Below are 21628 nucleotides of genomic sequence, written 5' to 3' on the forward strand. Positions count from 1 at the left end.
CTACGAGCAAATTAACAAATATTAAAAACACATCATTGAAAAGATTTTTAAAAATACAGGACTCAATTATGAATAGGAAAATATTTATTATAACTATATAAGGCAGCAGTGGTTAGCATTTCTGCCTCACAATGCCATGGACACAGGTTCAGTGCCAGCCTTGGATGACTGTCTATGTCAAGTTTGCATGTTGCCCCTGTGTCTGCATGGGTTTCTGCTGGGTGTTCCAATGTCGTCCCACAGTCCGAAGAAATGCAGCTTAGATGGATTGGCCATGCTAAATTGCTAGTGTAAACTTTGTGTCCAGAGTTGTGTAGGCTAGGTGGATTAACCATGGTTAATGCAGGGTTAGGGTGGGAGAGTGGGTCGCTCTTCAGAGGGTCAGTACAGACTCAATCGACCAAGTGGCCTTTATATGCACTGTTAGGACTCTATGAACATATTCCTTAGTCATGTAGTATAAAGGCACATATACTAGAATAATTCTTTAACTAAAAAATGATTCTAAAAAAAAAGGTTAACAAACCTTTTCAAGGTCTTCTTTTCCCATTGTCAGAAGTCCTCTGAAAGATATCTCATTCTCCTTCAGAAGGTAATAAAAGAAGACATTTTAAATAGCATATTTTACAAATGTTTTTAATAGCATGGAGTTCAACTCTAGTGGAGGGACATTAACTTGCAACTATATCATAAAATATCAATTACATAGCTTGTAAAAACTCTCCTCATTAACATTTCCATGATGAAGTATAATTAAGTTATACGTTCTGTTACATTCTAACTAACAATTTTGCTTCCAACTTATAAAACTTCTGCAAACTTTTTACAATCAACTTCTATATTGGCCACATTTGGGAGTTCTATTCCATAATTGGTTAAAGATTTCAAGCTTTGAAAATTATAGCTCCATAACACAAAATATTTATTATCTTACATTTTAAAAACATAACTCGTGCACTTGAGAGTTTATGAAATATAAGGTCAGGCAGCATTTGAGGAGCAGGAGAATCAAAGTTTTGAGCATAAGCACTTCATCAGGATCCTGATGAAGAGCTTATGATCGAAACGTCAATTCTCCTGCTCCTCAGATGCTGCCTGACCGGCTGTGCCTTTCCAGCACAACACTCTCAACTTTGATCACCAGCATCTGCAGTCCTCACTTTCTCCCAGTATATGAAATGTATCTCAGTTATTCAAAATATGGGATATTTTGATAGATAGTTTGGTGGCGATACAAAATACCAATGCCAAGTGAATTACTTTTAGCTATCAAAAAATTGAACAAAACATACCTCAAATAAGCCTTGAAGATGTTCAAGTTCAAGTCCAGACAGAAACAGTTGTACATCACCAAAATTTGAAATTGAACTATGAAGATTGTATATTACAATATTTAATCAATGGGGAAATTATGGTTAAAACATCAATGTTTTAAGCAAAAATTTAATCACAATTCCTATTATATATCTACATTTATTTTCCTAAATAACACTGAATCCTAAGTATATCCAAAAAGTAGTAAGATTTGAAACACACTGTATCTGGTTGTCCAGACTTCTAATATTTTAGCTACAAGTCTATAAGTCAGTGAACTAACTCAAAATCTAAAATGTACTTGCCTAGAACTATTTTACCGTTCATTATTTAATAGAGATTAAAACAGATTAAAAATTATTTCCCTTTATATTCAGCAACCGTTTGGAAATATTTCTGTGCAGTAATTTCTTATTTATTTAGACTGACTGATATTTATTCAAGCATATTTAAATCTGTTATAACAAATGCGGTTGGAAACTACATAACTTGAAAAATTCTCATGATTTGTTTTATTCCACAAGAAACATTGCCTGTTACCATATTCTGCTGTTCTTCCCTGCATTACAATGTTTTGTGACATATTTGAAAATTGCCTCATCTTTCGTTACATTCTGGAGTTTTCCCAATAAGGGCGAATTTGAAGTCACAGTGAGTAATGACGCTAACTGGAAGGAAAATAAAAGAGTATTTTAAGTTTCATTATACTGAATTAAACAATGATCTTAATTACAAATTGTTTGTCATTAATGGTCCACATACATATTTCTGCACAACTTAATTTCAAATTAAGTTTCTTTTTAAATTTCTAATAAACTTCTGGTAAAATAAAACCTATGGCAATAACAGATTACATATCTAATACTAAACATGGATGATAATGAAATAAATATGTTACACATGGAAGTGCTTTAGTTATGTTTAAGCATTTTTGTACTGCTTAGCCTGTTGAATTCACATGCTGAATTATACAGCTGTACCAGCTAAGCTTCTGACTAGGATTTCAATTATTAATGTTGAACATAAAAATTCTGCCATTAGTGGTTCAAATTCAGCTTCTACACTTATGGATCAGTTCTCAATTACTTTGGGTTTATGGACTTGGTTTGATTCTGATGTTTTGCAGGAGACATTCAAAGGTTTAGGAACTGATTGCTGCTCTTCTGGGACTTGCTTATCTCATATATAGGAGAGTCAAACATTACTATTACATCTCCAGTAAACTCAGACAGCACAATCTTAATGACCTAATGTATACAGAGAAACAGTTTAAATCTACAGCCCCTATTCCGTATTTCTTGGCTGCAATTTTGTTTTTTTTTACCTGCGAATGATGATTTTTCTCAGCAATATCAGCTGCCATCTCTCCATTTTTGGTCTTCAATGTTTTATCAGCTCCTAACTCAATTAGTTTCAGCACTGTACTTTGATGGCCTCGGCAAGATGCCCATGTCAGTGCCTAAGTTTCATGGAGTAGAAAAATTTATTACAGACCACATAGAATGACTCCCTATGTAAAATTAATTCAGAGGCTGTAATATTTTATACTGTGGTAATATCACCTGGTATCTTATTCACATATTTTTCCCTGAAGCAAAATGTCTTTATTAAGATTTAACAAAAATCGCTTTTGTTAAAATGTACGTTTAAACAAAGACTTTTTCAAATATTAAAACTAACAATGACACTTGACCAAAGTTGCATACTGTGTAGCCATTTTCATCCTGAATATTTATTTCTGCTCCATGAGCCACCAGCAGTATAATAGTCTGAGTATGGCCTTCTCTCGCTGCATACATTAGTGGGGTCATCTGATTCCTGAAAGGGAGAATAAAACAGTTGAGCTTGCAATCAAAACACTGCAGATAAACAAACTATCTAAATAAATTAGAAGAAATACTTTCGAATTGATATTTGCTTTCCTAAAGGTAGTGCTTTATGGGTTCCCAATCTTGCCAACCTACTCATCTTTACGTTTCTACGATTGATTTAAATTATTTATACCTGTGGACTATTAGTTCACAAATTCTGAACAAAAGAAACTATCAAATTCCGTAATGTTGACATTTTGGATGGATGGCACCGTCAGATTATTCGGTAATAATGTGAGTTGTTTCTGTTCAAATGAAATACAGCTGTAAAAGATAAAACTGGGATAACATTTCATTAAGAGAAATGTAATGGCTAGCCATACTCTTGATGGTTTGCCCATTAAAGGAATGAGCACTTGAGTCAAAGTACAGAGTTAGCTGAACTCCAAAGTACAGATTAAGAAGATCAACTTTATTGGAAATACATATGCTATGAAATCTGGCTGAACCTTGCCAAAGGATCACATAAACACATTGAAACATATCCAGGAAGAAGAGATAAAAGAACGCAAACAGGGGAGAAACTTTTAAAAATGCAAATTTTGAGATTGCTGCATTTTTGTTATAAATAAGTTACATTTACAGTAGTTGTGCTTAAACAGTCTTGGAATCTAAACAGTGATTCTAACTGTGGGTGGTATTTGATTCAGTAAATGCGTTAATTAATGAAGGACAGTTGAAACATTATACCTCAAGGTTATAATAATTTGTCCTGGTTCCAAAAACACATTATCTCTACTTAACACTGTAAACTATATTCATGGAGCTATACCTTGAAACTAATCTTTCCCCTTTTTGATCAGTAGAAAGCCAAGTTGACTCTAATGATAGCCATGCCATCAAATGTACTTCTACAGAATTCAGCCCCATTTAACACAGAGCACAGAAGTTCCTTTAAACAATCAGTGATGTTTAACATTCCATGCAACTTGAAACTAGTTTAGCAACAGTGCAGGAATCAAAAGAATTAGTGATAAGGTAGAATGGGATGTTGTTAGTGCATACTGGAAAACTAGCATTCCTCTTGGATAATGTTCTGAAAGACAAAATGAAGATGAGAGCCAGAAGGGGACAACGGATAGGTTCTTGGAGGACTTGCACTCCTGAGGTTGGCTATAATGGTTTGAAATGTTTAGATGGTGTGTTGTTTTTTTTACAATTCAATATGTCTTAAATCATTTATAACGTTTTGAAGAAACGAGCTTACCAAATCTCTTCAGGTAATCAATATTAAGGAGATATTTTTATTGTAAATTTGCTTAATTAAAAATATTAAAACATTATTAAAAAATTATGACTTTCCCAAATACGACAACATAAAGAAACACTAGCATACAAGCAAACAAAACAAGCTATAGGATAAGAAAGATACAACTTTAAGTCAAAATCAATACAATAAAATACGTGTTTCTATATTGGTCTTGAAGATGTGATGGTGCTACAGCTAAGCTGGTTGCTCTTCAGGATTCAGCTTCTTTTAAATTTTAACCTGTTCTTTTCCTAGAGTGTGTGCTATGACACTTAGGTTTTTTTTTAATTATTATAAAGAAACTGTGAAGAGTTGCTGGTGATCCATTCTGTGGACTTTTTTCATGTTCATGTATTTCTGCAGCAAACAGACAAGCTCAAAGTTAGCTCTTTCCAGATGTAGGTTTGGGCCTTGCAACAGCTGGCAGTAAACAGTTTCAATTTCCCGTCATCAGGACCACCAAGATGCCATTCAGTCAGAAGTGGAGTCTTCAGCACCCTTTATATATAATGGATTCTCTTTGTCTTTGGTAGTCTGTACAGACGAAGAGTTGTTGACCATTGTCTTTAGGTGTTTTGTCAGTTAGTTCATTCAATGGCAGGTATGAAATTATGTATGGAAATTATCCAGACATATCTACTGTCAATCCACTTCAGAAAATTGGTTTCTCTTGTAGGTATGAAGACCTCTGCAGCCATTTTAAAACATAACCACCTGCCTCATTTAAAGCAATTTCCCTTTAAACAAAAAGATCTGGGTATTAAAATTAGAAAACAGGAGAACCTCCTAGTGCTCTATGTAATATAGCTGGTTCTGACATTAGAAGCTTAGCGTTCTGTTCGCCATCTCCTTTCCAGTCTGCATCAGAGAACAGAGTAAGCATGAAATATCGATGGGCAGTTGTCTGAGTTGGGAGACATGAAGTAAGTCAAATCCAGGAGCTATGTAAAGACAGGGCAAGGCTCTTGTGATGCAGTGATAATGTCCCTTCCTCTGAGGCAGGAATCCAGTATTCAAGTCCCAGTATTTCAGAAGTATATCATAAATCTCTGAGCAGGTTGATTAGAAAATGTAAAACTAGAGTACTGGAGAACACAATGATGGAAGTATTTTTGTAGGAAGTAAGACATGGGAAATGTACAGAGTCAGTTAAAAAGATAGTAAGATGACAGTGATGTTGAAGGGCACCACAAAATCCAAAAGCAGAACTTTGCTCGAGTCCAGGTGTGATTTTCTGGTAATGAACAGAGTATAAAATCCCAGCACAATCAATGGCTATTCACAGGTCCTGCAGAAAATTGAAGCCACTCAGTGACAGCAGGGAAAGGTTGGTCGAAGTCACTCAGAATACTACAAAAGAGCAGCAAATCAGAGACAGAAGTTGATAAGATGTAAATAGTGAGAGTCTGGCAGGTAAAACATTTTGCTGGTGTTGAGCGAAGTCCAGGAATTGGAAACTAAAATTGAAAGAAGATTTAGATTTTTCCAGATCTTTTCAATAGTTCAAAGAAAATCATATTATTACAAAGCTGAGTTTATTCTAATATAGTCCAGTGCAGAAGTATGGTCCTTTATGTCCAAAAAGCAGTCAGAATTTTGAAGCCATATCTGAGAGAAACTCCACATTCGTGTCTTTACCAGGGCTCACAAGGGAAGATTGGAGAATAAGGTTCGAACTATTATATACAGGGTATCTAAACAGTTGACTTTGATGTTTTAAATAAAATGAATCAAAGGAATAGAAACACCAAAAGAAAGAATTCAGTGAGGGAAAAAAAGAATGAATGCCAACAGATGGCTAGGGATAGTCATGGAATATGAGGAGCTTCCAAGGTAGCCAAGTGTTTAGGAGCCATTTTGAATCCACTAAATAACTGAATTCAATTACCTTACATGAACAACTATTCCCTATTACACTACACAAGCAACTATTACTCATGAACTAAAACAAAATCAATTTGCCCTAAAGTGAGTTATATATAACAAAAACAAAGTGCTACAGAAACTCAGCATGTCTGACAGCATCTGTGGAGAGACAAAGGGCATCATGTCAGACTCAAAAATGTTAATTCTGTACCTCTTGCCTCAGATGCTGCTAGATCTGCTGAATTTCTCCAGTACTTCATTATTATTTCAGACTTCCAATAGTATTTTGCTTTTATCCAAAAATGGCACTCAAATAGTTCTCTCAAGGTTTGATTAACAGATCAACTAGTGATAATGGGACTACAGCACATGACTGGTTCCAATGTTCCTGAATGTATCGAATCAAATGCTGCACAAACTTTTGTTCATGTGGAACACTGAATAGAGGAGAAAACAGTTTTGAAGAGTTCAGGTGAGGTAGGATTGACAGCCTTTGACATCAAAGCCACATTCAGGACAAAGCAGCCTGCTTGATTAGCATCACATCTACAAGCATTCACTCCCTCCACTATTGACGCTCAGTAGCAGTAGCGTGTACTACCTACAAGATGCATTGCAGAAATTCACCAAAGATTGTCAGACAGCACCTTCCAAATGTACCACTTCCATTAAGAAGGACAGTGGCAGCAGGTACATGGGAAGACCACCACCAGCAAGTTTCCGTCCAAGTCACTCACCATCCCAAATCAGAAATATATTGCCATTCCTTCACACTCGCTGGGTCAAAATCCTGGAATTCTCTCTCTGATGGCATTGTGGCACAGGGACTGCAGCAGCTCAAGGAGGCAGTAGACCACCTTCTCAAGGGCACTTGGAATAGGCAATGAGCGCTGGCTAGCTAGTGATGTCCGAATTGAATAAAAAAGATTAAAGTCTATCAAATTCTATGATGTACTAAATATTTCTACCACCAGAGGTCCTCCGTGAGCTTTGCAAATATAAAGGAATGTTTTTGTTAGTGTAATATTTTGAAGAGATCATGAGGCGTAGAAGTAGCATCCTAATCTTTGAGGCAGGAGCTCCGGATTTGAATTCCATGCCAGGATTTGCTTGTCATGGAATGTTCATTCATAACACAGCCAGTTTTATGAAGTCACTGGATGCTAGGCAGTAGAGTATAGTTTCCTGGTTAGTCACCCTGTAGAAGGCACTGGCAACCCACTACAATATTTTGCCCATTACAATGGACCAATGGAAGTCCATAGTGCAAATGCTCCAAATGAGGATGAAAGAAAAGATATACAAACACTATCTCTAAAACAAATTTGAAAGCTAGCTATTACTTCTCAAGAAACCTTATCGCCTGTAATCATTTTAGAAAGCTAAATTGGTTTTGTAAAAAGGGAGGCATGTAGTCAAGGCATTGAGCAGGAGGTCTTTAACGAAGCTGGTTTCTGAAAGTTCGGAGAATATTTAAGTAGGTGCAAAATGAGCAAACTTTAAAATTAGAAACTGAAAGAACTTTAACTCCCATAAAATACAAGCCAACAGTAGGCTCAGTCCACTGACTCCTTTAAAAGAAGCATGATAAATATCTACTTAACAGCAGAATTGCAGATGCCAAATCAAGAATGAACATACTGAATCATGATGGATAAACTCTGTGCTGTGCAGAGATGTATGAACAAGATTATACAACAACAAGTTTTGGGGTCACAACACAAAGGGTAATGATTCCACAGCATAACAGCCTTAATACTCATTCCTAGCAACAAATAAATTTGTAGGACTTTCATAGTATCATTGATTTCAAACAATTGTTTTAAAAACTCTTACACATTATAGACTATTTCTATCTTGTTCTTACTCCTCATCAAACAGGATTACCCTGCAATTGCACTGCAGCTTTGACCAGAAATATATGAATGTCTACCTACTTATCTCCAATGGAAGCTCTGAATGGTATTCCCTGGTCAACATTCTAGACCGGGAAGGCTCCCAGAAAACTTTCTGAAATTCACTGTCAAAGTGAAATGTTGGTAAACATTAAGATTGGTATCTAGTACCAGATCTTGAAGTGGAAATGAAATTTGAATGTTTAGTTGCTGCAATTACCAAGCCACCTTAAGATTATAGTTATGAAACATTTTGCAAATAGGTAGAATTATAGATAGTACATGTACAAATCAAGATTTTACACAATTATTTTTTCAGTTTCCATCATCTCAAATCTCTCTGCTGGAATCATTGGGAGATTTACTTCTAGACCTTTGCCAACAGTGCACAGTTGTGATTAAAGCAGAATAGGAACCTTATGAGCAAGATTGAATACTTCCGTGATCCCCTTTCTCAAGGCAGTTTATGGATTTATAGTAAACATTTATACCTGCTGAAAGTATTTGGATTTGCATTTCTGGACAACAGCAACTCTATACACTTGACCACTTTTTCTTCTGGTTCATTACTAGCACAGGCAGCCATCAACACTGTATATTGATCTACAGAATTTAAGAAAAGCATTACGTCAAAAAGGGAAAATACTTAGAATGGATATAAAAATACGAAACAAAGAGGGAAAGGAATATTGTGAAACGTTTGATGCAAATGTGAAGATTAACTATGTAGTGGAAAATTAAGTTGGTTTAACTTATTGCTCGCACCATTCCAAATCAGTAATTAATTTTCAGTCTAAAAGCAAAATATATAACCTGCATTTTTATTGCTTAAATGTGATATGGATGCATCACAAAATTAAATATTTTAAGTAAGATGAAGTGAAGTGATTCAATGAGTAAAGATTACAATCAAAGTTATGTACAATATCAGTGATAAAAGTTTTTTTATAAATTAAAACTATTAAAACCATTTTAAGTTTAATTTGATTCAAAATATTAAAAAAACAAGGTCATAAAATGGTTTGTTATTTTATGTAGCAAATACATAATATTCTTTCACTGTATCACTGCTTAAAACGTTTAACTTTCAGTTCACAATAAAACACAAATCAAAATTCCACATAAATACTTGGCCATATTTGCAGAACATAAAATAACTGTGCCCAATTTTCACGTATTTAAAGGAACTTTGTTGGAATTTTGACGTATGCACAATAATTGCTTCCTTTCACAGCCTCAAGCACCAATTACCCTCCTGAACATACTCTTAACCATCTGTTCACTACATGCAATGTTCTGCAGCTCAGTAACTACAAATTGTATGAATGAATGTCTTAACCCAGGCCACTTGTATTCACAGATGTGGTCAATTTGAAACATAGAAGTTACAAGTGAAAAAATATACAATGGAACAAAGTGAATCTGAGATTTTAGATTAACCTACGTCATAGCCATTCATAAAATTAAATAGGCAACAGTTTGTGGCTTTTTGGTCTGGATTTTTCTTTCCAGTCTGTCTTGGTTTTGTTTCATGCTTGTAGCAACTTTGGCCCACCTCCTACTAATGTCATGGTTTACAGTTGATAATAACTTAAGTCCTGAAAAATATTCAAACTTTGAGATCTTACGATAGCTCCATATGCATAATTTTATTTCTAACAGAATTTTACATCAAAAGTATTAAAAAGCTATTCTCAAAATTACTTCTTTCAACCCTGCAAAAATTCAAACTCTAAATCTTCAGAAATGGCCAATATTGACTCAGAAAATAATAGAAAACTGAATTACAATATGATGAAGGTACAGAACTTTCCTTTTTTCAGTGAATAAGGGGACAGAAGGAATTCTTTCACAAAGCTACAAGCAGCGCTGATCTCTTTTGCAGCAGTCAAAAATCTAATAACCCATCTACATTACACCTACTTTCCAGCACTTGCCTACAGCCTTGAATGTTACGACATTTAAAATATACTTGGACGAACACTTGAAAAGGTTGGGGTTTCCCTCTTCAACTACCCTCCTAGGCAGCGCATTCCAGCCAAGTTAGGAAAAGCTAACTAGAAATATAAAAACAGATGCCAATTTTTCCTATAGATACTTAAAAAGGAGAAGACTTAACCAAGTGAATGTTGGTTCTACAGAAAGAGTGTCTGGGGAGTCAGTTATGGAAAATAAGGAGATGGCAGGCAACTTGAAGTATTATTCATGTGTCCTAATGTAAAGGATATACTGAGCATGATCAAACTAGCTACAAATAAAAGGAGAAAGAACTCTAAAAAACTATCACCAGGACTAAACAAATTGAGCTACAAGCAGCTAAATCCTCGAGTCCTGGACTTCCCCATAAGATCTTAAGAAGTGGCTAGTGAGATAATTATAGTATTAGTTTTAATTTTCCAAAATTCTGCAGATTTGGAGAAGGTTCAGTTAGAATGGAAAATGAATGTTAACTCCTTTATTCAAAAGGAGTAGGGAGGACAGAATGTAGGACACTACAGCTTAACATCTGCCACAGAGAAGATGGTAACATTTATTTTGAAGAGTTATTATACCAGGTCATTTAATTCAAGGTAAAGAGACAGACAGAGTCAACATGATTTTGCAAAAGGGAAATTATTTCAAATTTATTGGATTTCTCTGACGAAGGAATATATCAATGTACTGTTCCTAGATTTTTAGAAGGCATTAATAAGGTATAACATCAAACGATATAGAATCAGAATCATACAGCACAGAAAAAGCCCAACTGGCCCATGCTGCCCAGGTTTCAAAAACTGATCAGTCCCATTTGCCTGCATTTGGCCCATATCCCTCTAAACATTTCCTATCCATGTACCTGACCAAATGTCTTTTAAATGTTGCACTTGTACCAAACTCTACCACATCCTCTGACAACTCATTTCAGGGTGACCTTAGGTAGTTTGTAAAATCACGAGGGGCATAGATAAGGCGAATAGCCGAGGAATTTTCCGTAGGTGTAGGTTATTGAGAAAAATGAAGTTTATGGCGCAGTGGATAATATATTGCCACTGACAGAAAAGTGGCTAGTTAATAGGAAAGTCGGTTATCAGAAATGCATTATTTTCCATTCAGCATAATGTAACAAGCAGTCTACCACAGGGATTAGTGCTAGCTCCTCAACTTTTTATAATTTACATAACTGACTTGGATGAAGGGACCAAAGGTATGGTTGCTAACTTTGCTCATATCACAAAGATACATAGGAAGATAAGTTGTGAAGAAGGCATAAGGAAGCTACAAAGGTTATGTGAATAGGCAAGATCTGGCAAATGGGGTATAATGTGGGAAAATGTGAAATAATCTATTTTGGCAGGAAGATTTAAAAAGCACATGATTGAAATGGTAAGAAATTGTGATGCTCAGATGCAGGTATCTGGCTGTCCCAATACATGAATTACAGGAGTTTTACCTTTAGGTACAGCAAGTCAGCACACAGTTTGGAAAGCGAATAGAATGTTTTTTTTGGCGGGGGTGGGGGAAATGTGAAAGGAGGGTGTGAGCAAATTTCAGAATTATATAGTTTTGTACCACAGTAAGCCTGAACTTCAAGCAAGAAACAATAAATTGATAACATAAATTGGTGAGCATTTCATAAAAATGACTATTAAAACAGCACCAAGCAGAAGATCTACGTCAAAGCTTTTTTTTTTGTCATCTTGATTGAAAGCAGAGAGAAACACATAAGGCACTAAGTTCAGATCATATGGAAAATGTTGAGGACTGGCACCTAACTAAGTTGAATTTAATGAACACTGGTCTTGTGCTTGCTTCTGATGACAGAAACGCTGTGTGAACTTAGGTGGAATTTATACAAAAATGAAGGTTGGGAGTAGGTTACCTTTCAGACCAAGTTATTTTCCTCTTTCTGCCAGTTTTGTGATAAGGCTTTTCAGGAAGAGGGTTGGGAGGGGAAGGGTGCCTGTTTGCCTTTTTTGTTCCATCATTCATATGCACACAAACTCCTAACCTCGTCCTTGGCCACATGCATGCACACAGTCAGTCAATCTCCCTTCTATCCACACCTACACCCCCCCTCCCTTTGACCCCCTCCCCCTCCCCTCCCCAACCCAAACATACCCAGAAACATTCTTTGGCTTGAAACACAAACTTGCCCATTCATTGCCTCCAATATTGTCTCCTTCATTCACATACACACACTCTCCTCTCTCTCATACAAACAAATGAATGCTGGAGAAATTCAGCACGTCGTATCGCTGAATAAAAAAAAGTTAACATCGGCTCCCGTGTGAATCTTCAGAACACAAACAGTGTGTTCCTTCAGAAGGCCTATGGTGCCATTTGACAACAGTCCTCAGGCAGACTGATACCTTTTTCCACAGAATAGAGTGTGGAAATAAGCCACTCGGCCCAACAAGTCTCCACTGACTCAGCAAACAGCTTCCCACCCAGACTTTACTTGCAAGGTCCCTCTCTCTAGCGATTACTGAAGCAAAAACTCATTTAGGACCTCCTCTAACTTTTCAAACTCCAGGCACAAGTTACTTCCACTCTCTCTGATCCTTCTCTTATTCCTCATATAAGTGTAGAACACCTTTGGGTTTTCCGTAATCCTTCCTGCCAAGGCTTTTTCATGTTCCCTCCTAGCTCTCCTTAGTCCATTTTAAGAATTCTTCCCTAGCTACCCTGTAATTCTCTAAAGCTGTGCCAGAACCTTGCTTCCTCAACCTTAAGTAAACTTCTTTCTTCCTCTTGACGAGAAGCTCCTCTTGTCACCTTGTTAATAGTGAGAACACCATGGACCAAGTTAATGGGTGTGAACAGATTGATATTAAGAAACCGGATGTGCTGGAAATTCTGGGAAGCATTAAGATAGATAAATCCCCAAGCCTGGACAAGACATATCCAATGTTACTACAGGAAGCAAGGAAGGAGACTGTGCGCCTCTGGCGATGATCTTTGCATCCTCACTCTCCACGGGAGTAGTACCGGATGATTGGAGGGAGGCGAATGTTGTTCCTCTGTTCAAGAAAGGGAATAGGGAAATTCCTGGGAATTACAGACCAGTCAGTCTTACATCTGTGGCAAGCAAAGTACTGGAAAGGGTTCTGAGAGATAGGATTTATGACTACTTGGAAAAACATAGTTTGATTAAAGATCGTCAGCATGGCTTTGTGAGGGACAGGTCATATCTCACAAGCCTTATTGAGTTATTTGACGATGCGATGAGGCAAGCTGATAAAGGTCAAGCAGTGGATGTGGTGTATATGGGTTTCAGTTAGGTATTTGAGAAGGTTCCCCATGGTAGGCTCATTTAGAAAGTTAGGAGGTATGGGATACAGAGAAATATGACTGCCCGGATACAGAATTGGCAGGCCGAAAGAAGACAGTGAGTGGTAATGAATGGAAACTATTCCACCTGGAGGTGGTGACATAAGTGGTGTCATGGAAGGACCTGTTCTTGGGCCGCTGCTCTTTGTGGTTGTTATAAATGACTTGGATGAAGAAGTGGAAGGTTGTGTTAGTAAGTTTGCTGATGACACAAGGTCGGTGGTGTTTAGATAGTGTCGAGGGCTGTTGCAGGTTGCAGAGCTGGGCTGAGTAGTGGCAGATGGAGTTCAATCTGGATAAATGCAAAGTGATTCATTTTAGAAGGTCAAATTTGAATGCTGATTATAGGGTTAAAGACAGGATTCTTGGAAGTGTGGAGGAACAATGGGATCTTGGGGTCCAAGTACATTGATCCCTCAAAGCTGCCATCCAAGTTGATAGGGTTGTTAAGTAGGCGCATGGTGTTTTGGCTTTTGTTACCGGGGGATGCAGTTTAAGAGATGCAAGGTTTTGTTGCAGCTCGATAAAACCCTGGTTGGACCACACTTGGAATATTGTGCCCAGTTCTGGTCGCCTCATTATAGAAAGGATGTAGATGCTTTAGAGAGGGTGCAGAGGAGATTTACCAGAATGCTGTCTGGATTGGAGGGCTCTTCTTATGAAGAGAAAGGTTGAGTGAGCTAGGGCTTTTCACACTGGAGAGAAGGAAGAAAGAGAGGTGACTTGATAGAGGTGTACATGGCAATGAGAGAAGCATAGATAGAGTAGATAGCCAGACACTTTTTCCAGGGCAGAAATGACTGTCACGAGGGGTCATAATTTTAAGGTGACGGGGGAAGGTATAGGGGAGATGTCAGAGGTTTTTTACGCAGAGAATGGTGGGTGCGTGGAATGCACTGACAGCAGTGGTAGTAGAGTCAGTGACATTATGGACATTTAAACTACTGCTGGACAAGCATATGGATGGCAGTAAATTGAGGGGTGCATAGCTAAGGTTGATCTTAGATTAAGATAAATGCTCGGTGCAACATTGTGGGCTGAAGGGCCTGTACTGTGCTGTACTGTTCTATGTTCGATGCTCAAACATCGAAGAGGAGTGGTCTCTGATTGGAGGAGCATCCTCTTGCAAAATCTTCCATATCTATTCACTTTTATTCAGAACTTCATTTCTGGGCCAGATAGGAACCCTTGGTGGATCACATTCTGGCCAGCAAGCTGCCTGTTGTAAAGGTCTGCCTTAGCTTATTTTGTATTACTGTTACCAGCCCTTTTGCTCAATGGGTTTCAATATCACCAAGATGTCTAATATATGGTACTTATCAAACATCTGAAGTCTACACACACACATCAACCCTGATCCAGCCTCTGTTACAATATTTAAAACCTAAATCAAGTGATTGTAACTAATTTATGACGTTTAACAAATTGATACCAACTCTCCTTTACTAGTCCAGGCTCAGTCAAGTAACAGTTAATTTTTTCCCAGATTATTTCTAAAACTTTCTACACCTTCTGCATGTGTGACTCATCCACATTAATCTGACATCCTTTCTGAGTGCTTCTTGTTTTATTTTGATTTCATCTAATATCTTGTCAACCTCTTTGTTAACATAGCTTTTAAAAACTCCTCTTTCTTGGCAAAAAAAAGGAAAGCATCATTTAGAATCTAAGTCATGCATTGGTTTTTAATTTTCCCCACTATTCCTTTATTGCCATTAATATGTCTTTAGAAGATCTTTGGACCCATTGCTTAGTTAGTACCACTTGCATCTTTTCCTTTCACTTTCTTTCTTCATTCTCCCCTACAGTTTTGATAGTCCTTGTATTATCAAACTGCAAACTTTTTTTTTTAAAACCACCTGTGGTACAACATCCTATTTTCTAACTTTTTCACCAAGGGACCTCTGACTGTGAGAATGTACCCAGACTATACTCAAAACATATCCTCTTTAAAGGAATCCTTTGTTCCACTTCATTGCTGTCTGCCATTCAGACTCCAGGTCAAACTGCTCTTCAATTGGGTGAAATTATTTATCCCACAGTTAAGTATTGTGACTCTAGATTGCTCCTTATCATACTTCATAATAAATGTAAATTTAATAGCATTAGTCATTATCCCAGAGATGCTCCCAGAGCTATTCTTGCTCCGCTAAACCATTCATTCCCCACGAGATCCAGGATTGATTTTTTTTGTCAGGCAGGAAATATATTAATCAAGAAATTCTCCTGAACAGGCTTCAGAAGTTTTGTCCCTCTCTGCTCTTAACAGAACTGACCCAAAATTGAGTCAGGTAAAGTCTCCCATTATCATTACTCTCTAGTTGTGCACCTTTTAATAATTTCTTGGCAAAACTGCTTACCTAGCTGCTTCCCACTATTTGAACTGCGAAATATAGTAAGTAAGGGCAATGGGTCCTGGGTGGGTTGCTCTTCGGAGGGTCGGTGTGGGCTTGTTGGGCCGAAGGGCCTGTTTCCACACTATAAGTAATCTAATCTAATCTAATCTAATCTAATCTAATGTTGTAATCAGTCCATTTTTTCTCATCTCCACCCAGACATATTTTGTTCTTGGTCTTTCAAAGACATCCTTTTTCTCACACTATAAACGTTTTTCTTAATCAAAATTGCTAAAACACCCCTATTTGCATTTCTTTTTGTTTCCTGAACATTGTAAACTCAGGAATAGTAAACATCTAATCCTCTACTTTTGAGGCAGGTCTCAGTTTTTGCCACCACACAACATTCCTGTCCAATTATTTACACCTGTAGCTCAACAACAGCATCAGTCATCTATGTTTGCACACATACATTCCAAGACTAATTTAGACTTCTTAGTACTTTCTATGGTCTCATTTATCTAATGCTGCATAATTTCTAAACCTGTCTCGGTGACATATTGCGAGTTGTAAGTTTGGGGAATTTGTGAATAACTCTTCAGACACTTGGGCTTGTGATGTGACATATTTGCTGTTATGGAAGGTAGCTATATTAATACATGGGACCCTATTGTCTGTGGATAGAAAGAATAAACATGCATATTGTATATTTTGCAACTCAATAAAATAGGTGATAGTCATTCACTAGTTAATTTCTCAGGGCCCTGACCAATCAAGATCTACATCCCTGGTTTAAACATTAAGTAAAGCATTGCAGTTAACTAACAATCATCAATTACTTGTTGAATTCACCATGCCATGCCTCTACCAGAGTCTACCTGCCAACCAATCAGCAACCTGCTCTCAAACGTTGGATTTTCCCTTGAATTGGTACTTTTGTGAAATGTGCTGAAAAGTGAAAGACAAGATGTTTCGACTAAATGTATATTTTTTTCAGCAATTCTCAAGTTTATCATAAAGTTTTAGAAGTCACTTGATTCCACTTTCAATAGCTATGGATCCACATCACAAAACTGATGCTAGGTTGATTATCTTGCCCAGGAAGGCCCACAAGAGCTGTGTGACATGGAAAATGCCACATTAGTAATTGGCTTGGGAGGGCATGGAGGTTGTTGCTGTGGGAGCGGGTTTAAAAGAATCTTAGTTTTCCAGGTGTTTAATGAAATCCCATTTTCCCATTGCTAGTAAGGAATTGGCAGTAACCCAGAACTTGATCACTAAGTGAGTGCGAATACATGTCATTTGCACACTGAGTGACTTTGCTTGTGGACTTAAGATGGCGTAAGTTGAACAGTCTCCCATCTTTTCTGTTGATTATCTTTATACCTCTGGTTGATTTGATGGAGGTGAGACAGTGTCACAGCGAGGAAAATAAAAAAAAAAGATTTGATACTTCCAGAATAAAATTTTACCATTTGCAAAACTTGCATTAGCACCTCTATTGAGAAGGAGACGAGTAATGTCAAAGTTAGCAACACTTGCAGCATACATCAATGGCGTCCAACCAAAACCAAAACGCGTTTCAACATCTATGCCTGTAAAAAGAATGTTGAAGGTTAGAACAGTAATTTATTGTATTATTACAAAAAAAATACACAAATAGAACTAATGTTTATATTTAGAATGGCTTCTAAAATGATCTTGTATGTCTAATATTTATGTTCCAATAAATATTTCTTAAACATGTGTCTTTTAGAAATATCTTACAAGTTTGCAAGCAAAGATCAATGCAGAAGAGAAGTTTCATTGTTATTTTGCATCTAATACATGTCAACAAACCATGTATTATTCAGTTTAACAGGAACTTCACAATATTTAAATATTTCAATAGTCATTGGCATAACCATACAGTATGTTGAAGTGCTAATGTGAAACAGCAATGAGCTTCAATGTCTATTTGGTTTATATTCAGACAACGAAAACTGCTTAATTCCCTTGTCAAATACTCTATTGATAAACAACTGCATTATTAGTAAGACAATGACATGAACTTAATAATTTCTACTATAGAAAACAATTTAAAAATAAGAACGTTTAAGAATCTTACAACTGAGAGCTAAAGCTCAAAACTTCCCCAAAAGCCAACACACCAGATTTGGCTACTTGTCAGAGCACGATATTCACCAGAGACAATAAAAATCTTAACATAAGCTGTGCTATTTCATCAACTGGAGACGATTAATACCTCAAAAAGTATTGGCTAATCAACCAATCACATTTCACTTATTAGCTACTTTCATAACGAACTATATTTTAACATAACGTCTGGGATTCATCCAATCTCAACTGATTCCTCATTAAGGCCCCTTCACAAAGCATATATACCTCAGCTGTCTTCTCAACAATATAGTTAATAGCATCACTCCTAACATGGAGGTTACATCTCTCACTCCCCCTCTCATACTCATGAGTTTCCTAACTTGCCTGTAATCTTTTAACTTGACTTAACGGCAGGAGACAGTGATGATGTGGGGTTGCTTTTCAGAATTGGAGGCCTGTCACCAGCACTGATCCATAGGGATCGGTTCTGGGTCCTTTTTTGTTCATCATTTATCTGAATGATTTGAATAGGAGTACAGAAGGCATGGTTAGTAAGTTTACAGCGTTTAAAAGACATTTGGATAATTACATGAATAGGAAAGGTTTGGAAGTATATGGGCCAGCAGCAGGCAGGTGGGACTAGTTTAGTTTGGGATCATGCTCGGCAGGACTGGTTGGACCAAAGGGTTTCTGCTCTGTAATACTTTATGACTCTTCAGTGATGCCTGAACTGTTTAGAATGACCCACTGAAAACCTTTGAATCAGTGCCTCTACTTTGGTGGTTAAAATTGAATTAACTAACTTGCAAAACTGGCAAATGTAGCCTGAAAGCCCCATTGTCAGATAATGGAAATGAATTCATTACACGGCAAATTCCAGTCGTCACATTACGATACCCTTCATTGTGTTGTGTCGGACCACCATATGTGAAATAGAACCGATGATGAACAGATCTATCAACTTCAAATTGGGCATCTATGGGGGATTGTGGGCCATCAGCAGCAGAATTGAATTTCAAACTAATCTGAAAAATCATGACTCAGTATATCGTCCACTTTGCCATCAAACTGGGAAACCAACATTCGATCAATGAAGGAATGCATCAGTGTATGTCAGCAGCAATACCAGGAACAGCTAAAAATAAAATGTTAATCTGGTGAACCTAAAACACAGGCCTACTGAATGCCAAAGCGGAAAGCAACAGCCAACAGGCTAAGCAAATCCACAACCAACAGATTAGATCTGTGCATCACAGTCTATCACATCCAGTCATAAATGGCTCCAGAAAAATCCCCATCTTCAATGATAGGCGCCCAAAGCATTAGTTAAAAAGGGAAGTAGGCAGCATCTTCAGCCAGAGTTACTGAACAGATGATCTATTTTGACCTCAGAGGGCACCATTATCACATGCTAGCAACATTTCCTCGGAACTACATGACAGCACAGCTGTTAGAAGGTTCCATGCACTGTGAAAAGCGTAGCAACAGATTGGCTTCCACTTGCAAAGACTCTGCCATGCACAGCACTCAGGGGTCTGTGCAGAGGAAAAACTATATTGTTGATAATTATGGCTGGCAGTCTTTAACTAATTTGATTCACTTCACTTGATATCAAAAATGCCTGAAGACACTGGATACTGCAAAGTTTATGGGCCTGACAAAATTCCGGTAATAACTCGAAAGATTTGCACGCCACAACAAGTGTAGCACTTAGGCAGAAGTGGGTACTGCAGATTAGAGTCAAGGTTAGAGTGGTGCTGGAAAAGCACAGCAGGTCAGACAGCATCCGAGGAGAAAGAATATCGACATTTCGGACAAAAGCCCTGAGGAAGGATCTTTTGCCCAAAGTGTTGCACTTAGCCAAGCTTTTCCAATATAATTAAAATAGACATCCACCCAGCAATGTGGAAAATTCCCTGGTTACATTCTGTCCCTAAAAAGCATGACAAATGCAACTCGGCCAAAAGGTCAATCCTTGGTTTCCCTTTCTGTTTTTTCTCAACATTGTCTTTGTTTGAATGGTCAGCAAAGGCTCCCACTGATTGTCCCTTTTAACATCCAGGCAGCTGCCAGTCCGCGAGCACAATAAGTCTCGGCTGAGGAAATGTGTACAATGCTCTTGGAACAATAATCCACGTTCAGTTAACTTTCCAGGTCAGTCCCCATAAACAAATATCAGATTGTTTGTTAAAGACAGGTTGCCACTCATAGTTCAAAATTTTACTTTCAACTTCAGTTCGCAATTCCATATCAAAAATTTGAAAAATAAAGAAAAACTGTCATGGTCCAACAGGATAGAAATAGAAAACATAATTCCGGATTTTAAATATTTCTATTCTGGCTTAAATAATTGATTACTACTAAGTAGCAACATATAATTAAAAGGAAGTTGAAAGTTTCTTATTTTCACATTTACATAACCTCAAAATAAATGAGACCCATTGCCTATTTGATATTATTGGGTTATATTTCAAGAGCTGAACAGATATTTGTCTAATTTGCTAGGAAGTTTAGCAACTACAAGCAAGCCCTCCAGCTCCCAGGATTCACAGCATGACTGAATGCAGGTAGCACATCCTGGGAGAACAATAGACTTTGTTAATTTTTGCCAATTTACACCTGGGCTTCCACCGCACACCCATGTCATTTCTGAAGATCAATATCTGTTACACTAGATAATTTCACCACTCTGAATTTCCGAACAAGGTTACCTATATTGTTTATCTTGCACAATTGCAGTAAAATGCAGCAACTATTGGAAGTGGTACAAAATACAACACAACCTATCCATGAAAGTGCAAAAGACAAAACTTTTTTTGAGTTTCTCTGAATGAAAACATTTAGCTTGCAGATTTTGAAGTTGAGTGTCAAACAGTAAAAGTTGTCTATATACAAATCCTGTCCAACCGATTCAAAATTACATTGGAATTCTCAAGTAGATAACTTACCTATTGCTTTCTTACTCATGCTGCCTTGACCAACACTATAACTATAATCAGGAAAAAAATCAAATCTATTGCCACTTGCAATCCAAAATCAACCTTGCCTTTGAGAAACAAATCTGTTGGTCTAAGCCAAAATGGACTAAACCACATAAATGAAAATGTGAAGATTATGAAAGACCACTTGGTAGTGAAGATCAATAATGTTAGTCTAAAGCTACAATTGTGCTTTTGTTTAGGCTTTGTTTTGATTTCCATAACAGCTTTGTGACTTGTGCAACATTTTGATGATACTGCAGTGCTCCATCTGCTTTAAAAAATGTAACTGTTCACATGGAAGGTTAGCCAGTGGAGCGAGAAATTAACAGAGATCAGCCAAGATAAGATTGAGCAGAGGATCTGGTAAGAGACAGGTGGGCATCCCTTGGGATACCATAGCCACCAAGGGTCATTGGGAGACATTTCTACTTTATTTTAACATAATTGATATTTCAAACACCATTTCACCAATGAGGCACTGCCATTGGGAGAGATAGGTGCGTGCAACAGGGTAGGTTTTACAATTGGGGGAAGGGTAGTTACGATGCTGTAAGACAGGATCTGAGGAGCATAAGTTGGGAGCATAGGCTGTCAGGGAAGGATGTCATGGAAATGTGGAACTTTTTCAAGGAACAGATACGACGTGTCCTTGATATGTATGTACCTGTCAGGCAGGAAAGAAATGGTCGTGTGAGGGAACCTTGGT

The 21628-nt window shown here is 37.3% G+C and overlaps 1 protein-coding gene across 5 annotated transcripts in view; it reads right to left on the reverse strand.

Moving 5' to 3' along the window:
- asz1 (ankyrin repeat, SAM and basic leucine zipper domain containing 1) overlaps positions 1–21628 on the reverse strand; it is a 170037-nt gene that overhangs the window by 38644 nt on the left and 109765 nt on the right. For all 5 annotated transcript variants that reach the window (XM_043709586.1, XM_043709587.1, XM_043709585.1 and 2 more), the window contains 7 exons: positions 17314–17436; positions 8687–8798; positions 3021–3132; positions 2639–2773; positions 1855–1982; positions 1293–1368; positions 527–583 (listed from right to left, as the gene is read on the reverse strand). In XM_043709586.1, coding sequence (XP_043565521.1) covers positions 527–583; positions 1293–1368; positions 1855–1982; positions 2639–2773; positions 3021–3132; positions 8687–8798; positions 17314–17436 — 743 coding nt within the window. The remainder of the gene's footprint in view (positions 1–526; positions 584–1292; positions 1369–1854; positions 1983–2638; positions 2774–3020; positions 3133–8686; positions 8799–17313; positions 17437–21628) is intronic.

Source organism: Chiloscyllium plagiosum, chromosome 19 (genome assembly GCF_004010195.1).
Source record: "Chiloscyllium plagiosum isolate BGI_BamShark_2017 chromosome 19, ASM401019v2, whole genome shotgun sequence".
NCBI lineage: Eukaryota > Metazoa > Chordata > Chondrichthyes > Orectolobiformes > Hemiscylliidae > Chiloscyllium > Chiloscyllium plagiosum.